We start from the raw sequence: 8025 nt of genomic DNA, 5'->3' as shown, positions 1-8025 counted from the left end.
ATTTTGAATGGGATTTTCATTTTCATATTATTTATTACAAGTTTATCGAGAGATAAAACCGACTTTCATGTATCTGTCCTTCAATATTACTAAGTTAGTTACTCAGCTCTAATATGTTACTTTAGTGGATTCTCAGGGCTTTTCTGTATACAAATTCATTTCACCTGTGAACACAGGGTTATTCCTTCCTTTCTAAACTAGATTTTTTGGGGGGATGGGAGGAGTCTGTCATGGCTTGAACATTTAGAACTCCTTGTTAGGAGTAACAAGACCTGATTATCTGATCTTATTTTTTATGATGCTTTTATTGTGAATTAATCAGTTTCAGGTGCTAAGTCAGCCCTGCTTCCCTAGCAAAAACCTTTCTCCATCTTGATTTTTTTAAATTATGTCATATATCTATCTATTAGAAGGGCGTGCATGTGCCAATGTCCACCTGTGGAGTTAATTTGCAGAGTGGGTTCTCTCCTGCCACCATGTAGCTCTTAGGAATCAAACTTGGGTTTTAAGTCTTGGTGGCTAGTGTGTACCTGCTGAGCTGTCTCAGAGCCCCCCTCCACCATGGTTTCTAAGTCTTCTGTCTGCTGCTGGCTTCTCTTTTACTTTAAACTCTATTGTTGCTGTTTTCACTTTTGTCTCTGAGAGGGACTAGTGTAGCTGAGTCTAGCCTCAACTGCATACATAGTTGAAAATGGGCTTGAATTCCTGATTCTCCTGCTTCCATCTCCCAAGGGCTGGGGTTAGAAGGCAGACCCGAGACCCTGTTTTTCTATAGTTTTCTGAAGGTGACTCTGGGTTTTGTGTCGCTCAGAAGTATCTCCTTCACTCTTGTTTTGTCATGGTTGGTGTTAATAACTCAGACAAGTTAATACTTGGACATCGTGGAACACTAATGTAGGGCTGTCTGGACCGCTGTGTGGGCTCACTGCTGTTTAACCTCCTGGCCTTGGACTCTGGTCTCCAGGCTTGCTTCAGACTTTCTTCCCAAGTCTCTTTCTGTTTTATCATTCTAGAATTCCTCCATTGATTGCGGTCTTTGTAAGAATCAGGGTCTCAGGTCTACTCTCTGTTTAGGTATCCCTGCCCTCATTTTTCTGTGCCCGAAGATTCCCTTTGTCTCCTTTCCCAGCTGTCTAAGAGTGGAAAGTTAGTTTACTCATCCAGAACTTTATTGTAAGCATCTCACAGATCAAGTCAGAGATGCTCCGCGGTGGGTGGTCCCTGGTTTTAAATGCCTTTTCGGTTTCCTGAGTCAGTCTGCTTATCGCCTCGCATAAAAAAAAAAAAGTGTCAAATAAATCTTCAAAAGAATGGGGGGAGGGGCAGATTGGGCTTTTTCAGCCAAATTCTTCTATACCCTTCCCCTACTCCCAGATGTCCCTGGTGCGGGTCTGTGTGACATCCTCCTTCCCTTCCTGACTTCCTCGTGGCCACCGCCCGTCCGCCAACCCGATGTTCCTCTCCTCCATAGGGCGAGTGCTCCACAAAGTGCCGCAACCTGTTCGTGCTGGAGACGGTGTGCGTGGCCTGGTTCTCCTTCGAGTTCCTGCTGCGCTCCCTGCAGGCTGAGAGCAAGTGCGCCTTCCTCCGGACGCCGCTTGCCATCATCGACATCCTGGCCATCCTGCCCTTCTACGTGTCGCTGCTCGCGGGACTGGCGGCAGGGCCCACGGGCAGCAAGATGCTGGAGCGCGCGGGTCTGGTGCTGCGGCTGCTGCGGGCGCTGCGCGTGCTCTACGTGATGCGCCTGGCGCGCCACTCGTTGGGGCTGCGCTCGCTTGGCCTCACCGTGCGCCGCTGCGCACGCGAGTTCGGACTGCTGCTGCTCTTCCTCTGCGTGGCCATGGCGCTCTTCGCGCCGCTCGTGCACCTGGCTGAGCGCGAGCTGGGCGCTCACCGCGACTTCTCCAGCGTCCCCGCCAGCTACTGGTGGGCAGTCATCTCCATGACCACCGTGGGCTATGGAGACATGGTGCCGCGCAGCCTTCCGGGCCAGGTGGTGGCGCTGAGCAGCATCCTCAGCGGCATCCTGCTCATGGCCTTCCCTGTCACCTCCATCTTCCACACCTTCTCGCGCTCCTATTCGGAGCTCAAGGAGCAGCAACAGCGCGCGGCCAGCCCTGAACCGGCCCTGCGCGAGGACAGCACGCGTGATGACAGTACACGTTCGGCCAGCGCCACTGAGGACAGCTCTCAGGACCCTGAGACCGCAGGCGCGGCAGGGAGCTTGCCGGGCCGGGTGGGACCCTGAGCTGTACTGAGAACTTCAAGAGAGTCAAGAGCCTCGGAGGACACCTAGCGCCAACTGACCCAGGAGTTGGCAAACTTGGTCTGGCATATCCTTGCAGCTGGCTCGCCTCCCCAAGCAATTCCCGAGCTTCGCATAGCCTGGAGGATATAGCAACCTGGTCTTTCTTTTTGCTTTTATTTTCCCTTCAGTTTTAAATTTTCTATGGCTAATTAAAAATAATTGAGTCCCAGAAATTCCAAGTCTGAAGCAAATACCAGCCACCCTGAACTAATATTTGCCCTTCTTTGATTCATATCTCTGGAAGCCCCAGGGAACAGAGGGTGGCATCTATCTTGTGACCTTAGTGGGCAATACCCTGTATAAAAGATGGTGTCACCTGGCATCTGTCACTGCCATCGTCCACATCACTTGCCAAGTGTTGGGGTAGTTGACAGGACACTTAGCCCCCTAGTTCTGCCTATCCACTCATTGCATGGGGAAAGAAATCTCAGGAGTTGACCTCTGTTCCCCCCAGACCGTCTCTATCAGATCGCTTGCATTGTGGCCTTTTAACCCTTTTCCTGCCCTCCCTGGTCTGCAGGAAGGTCACCTGTCTCCAGGGGATGTTGGTGTCTCTTCTGTTGGGACGTTTCCCTCAGATGTGACTCAAGTGAAAACCAAAAGCCTTGAACAGCCTGGTGGGGTGAAAAGGCATTTCAGGGAGAAGACGATGAGGGCACCGCCAGGAGGAAGTGCAGCCTTTCTCTACTCCATGGAGGCAAGGGAAATGGAACTTCCCAAATTGTGTCACTTTGCCCTGTTTCAACAAGCCCGCAGGTGGTGGCATATGCCTGCAACTGTGCCACTTGGGAAGTGGATACAGGAAGATCACAGGTTCAGTGAGCCCCACCACTACACCCAAGATAGTCATAGGCTCCCCCATCAGAAGTAAGGTCCTCTATCTGCAGGCTACCACCATTGCCTACTACATAGTAGCTTTCGGCAAGGGCCCTGTGTGAGCTCAGCACAAGCCCATTTGGGGCCCTTGCACCAATGGCTTTGCAAGGATCTACTGTAACCAAATAAAAAAAATTGCCAGCCCCCTCCTTAGGTCAGTAGGCTGAGTTCCTCTCACTTGGGTATCATTTATGTTTTTGTGGTGTCCATGCTGAGCTTGGAGCTCCTAGAACATACAGGCAACCTGGGCCTGCCATTCCTCCTAGACCAAGCAGAGATGGAGGCCAGTGAGCTACACAAAATCTCCCATTTTTTCCACGTATCCCCCCTTCTCTGGGATCTTTGCACAAGTTCTTTGGGGCAAAAAGAATGTTCTTTCAGGTGTGGAAACAGCTACCAGAATGGGCCTGGCCAAGCCTGGATAAAACCTGGAGCCCGGTATGGGATTTGCTTAGCCCTGGCTTGCAGCTCGCCTGAAAGCAGAGCTTCCTTCTTACTGCTGGGCTCACATCCACCAAAGCCAAGGCCAGCAGGCCCTTCTAAGGTGCTTGTAGTGAAGGAATGGGGAAGTGCGGGGACAGGAAAAGCTACAGCTTTCTTCTAAGAGGAGGCAGAGCTAGAAGTTACCCAAGTGTACCTTGGGCTCAGGCCAGCCTCACCAGCGTGTGAAATAACCTGGGTAGACCCTGACCACACTGAAGATGCATCGATCTGGGACTTTCAAGGAGACTGCCCTTCATGGAGGAACGGTCTTGGGCTTGCTTAGGTCCCAACAGAGACTTTGGTACCAGCAGACAGAGGTCCAGCCAGAGGCATCTGTGTCAGGCTCACATTCAAGGTGGACTCCTCCTCTCAAGGATCGGTATGGACACCTGCTAGGCAGGTGCAGTGACTTCCTTCCTGAAGATCCCGGAAGGAAATTCCAAGTTGCTGTCCCTTGGAAGCCAGAGAATCCATGAGGAGAGAGCAAGGATCCAGTCATTCTAACCAGAGCACCTTCTTCAAGGCCACCAGAAGCCACCCTGGGTTACCATATGGCAAGGGTTGACAGCTAGCTCTGTTGAGAATGGGGGCAGAGGACACATTTCTTCTGAGCAAGCCGACCACCAGCTCTAAGCTCCTCTGCCTGTACAGACCAAGAAGACTCTCCTACTGAAACCTTCTGGGAGGGATGCAGGGCTTGCACATGCTGTGGCCTCAGCTTCCTGTTTGGTTTCAGGGAACATGTATCCCCCAGATCCCAGCCAGCCCCTTTAGGACATAGATGAAGTCCACGTGTCAAGAAGAGCACCCGTCAAGACGCCCACAGTGCACTGGCTGCCTTCTTGGTGCACATGATGCTCAGAGTCACCACAACCACAGCAACGATCGGGCTGAGGAAAGCAGCTCTGTCTCACACCCCAAGAGCTGGGCTAAGCTTGTGTGTGCTAAGAACTGGAGTGAGGTTGCAGCCTTGGCCATGCTAGCAATGACCCCGCAGCCTACCACCACCCTGGCAGGCTAAAGAACAGAGGTCAATACACCCTGGAGTCAATACACTGCCTGCCTCACTCCTGCTTCGGTTCCCTCCCTGTCGGTCCAGAGTGACCCCCAAGGCCCTGCTTTAACAGCTTAGGAACCCTATAATCCAGTCATGACTGTATCTACGGTGCTCACGGAGGACAATCTGAGTGCGTTCATCTCACATATCCATATCCTCAAGTGCCAGAGAGATGTCGTCACCCACCGAGATCTGGACCACATCCCTGAGACCCACGTGAGCCTTTCAACCCAATGAAACCCCGAATCTCCCACCTGAACCCGTACCAGCTTCCATCTCCCCAACTACTACAAGTACTGCCTCCCCCCCCCAACTTGTACTACCACCCTCCACCTGACAGCTCTTGCCCTGCCCTGCCCTGCCCACCTGCTGTGATTCACCCTCCCTCCTCGCCCCGCATGCTGTTCACTGACTTACTTACACCACATGAAGCATGTTCAGTTTATTCAGCAGCCAGGGCTGCCTTCAATGGCATTTATTTTGGAGGTAATCACCACTACAGACATCTTCCTTCGTTTTTTTTTTTTTTAAAAATAAACATCTCACAAGCATCTTACAGGCCAAAGAGTAAGCAAGAATCTCGCTCACACAACTTAGAATATCCGAGGGAAGCCAAAAGGTGGCACAGTGTGGACTCTTCGGCCATCTGGCGAGCCACCATGACCGTCAGAGCTATTGTGCTAACTGGATGGCATCGTCCTCGTCGTGTGCACAAGAAGTTCTTCTGCCCAGCAGAAGGGAAGAGACTGTTATATAGAAGCATCTAGAACATTCTGGACCCAGGAGCCAGCCAGGTCAGCACAAGGCTGGCAAGTGTAACATGATCTCAAGATGAGCTCAGAGAGGAGCAAAATACAGTGACCAGTGTCAGGCCAGCAGCTTCCATCACCCACAGGTGCAGCAGACATAGCTATGGCATACAAGGGCAAGACAGGGCAGAGCTTGAGGACAGACAAGCCACCTGCAGCCATGACTACACACTCCCTAAAGTGCCACCAGCTCTGCTAGGAGACAGTGGCTCACTGTGGGAAGCTGGCTGAGAGGAAGGAACTCAGCTGCTTCCTGTACCTGCCATCTTGCTCAGTGGCACAACCCTATTTCAGGATCAGGCCAGTGTTTTTCTGGAGGAGGTAAGGCCAGACGCCTGCCTTTTCTATCACCTCAAAAACACCACAGAGCCAGCCCTAGCTCCACTGACCCCGAGTCCCCCCACCTGAAGGCTGATGGGGACGCGGCACTCAACTTAATCTCTGCCTACACCTGGCCCATCTGTGGAGTGCACAGGGCCAGTCTCCCCAGTGCAGAAGCACAGACTGGGACGCAGCACCCACGGCTGGTCGGTCACATGTCCTTGTTCTCCCTAGATTCCTCAGAGAGCCTTGGTACTGGCAGGGTGCACTGCATGGGCCGCTGGCTTCTGGGGGTGGTGAGCAAAGGCATAGGCCTGCCCCAGGATGACCAGGTCCACCATGACCTGTAGTAGACCGCAGACTGAGAACTGCAGAGGTGCGCCGTTGAGCAAGAAGTAGGCCGTCTTGAAGGTGTCACCACTTGTCCACATGAGCACCATCTTGAGGCTGCAAGAAAAGAAAGGGGCAGTCAGTGTTAACCCAAGGACAGGGATATGTATAGAGGTCAGTAGTGTGACCCAAAGGATTAGCGGGCGCATTCAGAGATGGAGGCCACAGAGATGGAACACCCTGACCCAGGCCTGTCCAACCTACAGCCTTGCGCCTTCCTCTGGTCCTAGAGAGAAAAGGCAGTCTATCACATGCCAGGACCTGGGAGTTCTGACTGCCATGGGTCAGACCATAACTCTAACAAGGCCCCGAGAATGGTCTGATTACAGCCAGCCACAAGGGTTGGTATCCGGCGAAGCCAGGACCCCAGGGTTCTTCAGCCTGGCCTAGTAGGTCCCCAACACTGGGTTCTGCAGATGTGGGAGGGGAATAGAGAAGGCAGAGACAACACACAAATCAGAAAGCAACTGTCCTGGGGCCTCCCTTCAAGAGTTTCTAAGCTGGGTGTGGTGGCCCACTCCTTTAATTCCAGCACTCGGGAGGCAGAGGCAGGCAGATTTCTGAGTTCAAGGCCAGCCTGGTCTACAAAGTGAGTTCCAGGACAGCCAGGGCTATGCAGAGAAACCCTGTCTCCAAAAACAAAAACAAAAAGAGAGTTCTAAGAGAAGCAGAATCATTCCTCTTGTCCCCACACATCCCTTGTGCTCACATGGCATTAGGGGGCCACAAACTTCCTAAATCATAGGTGCAAAAAAGCCTAGCTTTCTTGGCAGAATAAGCCTGTGGCACTAAAGCAACTCAAGGGTGGGGACTGCAGCTGATGGCCCCAGACAGACAGCTGATGGCACAATGCAGAGGATAATTCCCTCACGCTGAAGACACAGCCACTTTCTTTGGCCACCTCTCTGCAGTATCCAAGCTTCCTGTCCTCTGCGGGCCCCAGCTTTCTCCTTCCTGAAATGGTTCTCACTTTATGCCCAACCCAGTGCTGAGGCTCAGACACCCCAGAACACAGGAGGAAGCACACCCTAATCTCGTGGTCCTGCACCTGCAAACCTGGGGTTGTGAGAAGTGGCTGCCCTGGGCCTTCCTGGAGACAGGGATCTGAGTGTGCTCTGAGGAAACTCTAGTGATGGGGAAGAACTGGGTTAGCATCCTCAGTGGCTTACGTTAGACACTGTACTGTGATAAAGTGCCTGACAAGCAATACATGGAATGGTTTGCTTGGCTTACAGTTTGGAGAGGGCACAGCAGCAAGAGGATGAGACGGCTAGTCCCTGTTCCTGACCCTGTCCATATTCAGAAAGCAGGGGAGAAATACCTGTCGAGAAATGTCTGTCCTCGGTTTCCTTCTTCTCTTTCATCCTGACCAGAACCCCGGCTGTCCACAGTGAATGTGGATCTCTCTACTCCAATTAACCAATGAGAAACTCCCTTGTAGAAATGCCAAGAAGTCTGTCTCCTAGGTGATTCTAGACCCTGTCGAGCTGACCGTGTTAACAACCATCACAGCCAAGGTTCTAGTGATCTGGCTACAGAAGTACCACAGAATGCTGCACTCTGACCCTCCACTCCAGCTCCGGGTCCTCCTAAGGTTCTCTCTGACACTTAGGAAAATGGTCTGCTCTTATCTTGAACTGTGACTTAAGCAATGGCTAAGTTGTCATTTAACGTCAGTGTCACCTTACTGTAGCCAGGTGTGGTGGCACTTGGGGCGGTGGAGGCAGAAGGATAGGGAATTCAAAACCAGCCTCAGCTACAAGGCTTAGCTCAAAACG

The 8025-nt window shown here is 52.2% G+C and overlaps 2 protein-coding genes across 14 annotated transcripts in view; one reads left to right on the top strand and one right to left on the bottom strand.

The window, feature by feature from the left end:
- The window catches only part of Kcng2 (potassium voltage-gated channel, subfamily G, member 2), a 69711-nt gene extending 66375 nt beyond the window's left edge, over positions 1–3336 (top strand). For all 3 annotated transcript variants that reach the window (NM_001190373.1, XM_006526467.4, XM_017317904.2), the window contains one exon: positions 1472–3336. In NM_001190373.1, the coding sequence (NP_001177302.1) occupies positions 1472–2251 (780 nt within the window). In that variant the 3' untranslated portion in view covers positions 2252–3336. The remainder of the gene's footprint in view (positions 1–1471) is intronic.
- A 1819-nt stretch (positions 3337–5155) lies between these two features.
- Positions 5156–8025, bottom strand: part of Slc66a2 (solute carrier family 66 member 2) — a 37484-nt gene continuing 34614 nt past the window's right edge. For 7 of the 11 annotated variants that reach the window (XR_386375.4, XR_001782392.2, XM_006526520.4 and 4 more), the window contains one exon: positions 5164–6304. Coding sequence is in view for 9 of the 11 variants with exons in the window: in XM_030250575.1 (XP_030106435.1) it covers positions 6069–6304 (236 nt within the window). In the remaining 2 variants the exon portion in view is untranslated. Of the gene's footprint in view, positions 6305–8025 lie in introns of all 11 variants that reach the window. The other 4 variants (NM_001164420.1, NM_001164422.1, NM_025861.3 and 1 more) reach the window with 1 other exon arrangement.

This window comes from Mus musculus, chromosome 18 (genome assembly GCF_000001635.26).
Source record: "Mus musculus strain C57BL/6J chromosome 18, GRCm38.p6 C57BL/6J".
Classification (NCBI taxonomy): domain Eukaryota; kingdom Metazoa; phylum Chordata; class Mammalia; order Rodentia; family Muridae; genus Mus; species Mus musculus.
This window is presented reverse-complemented; position numbering and strand designations above follow the sequence as displayed.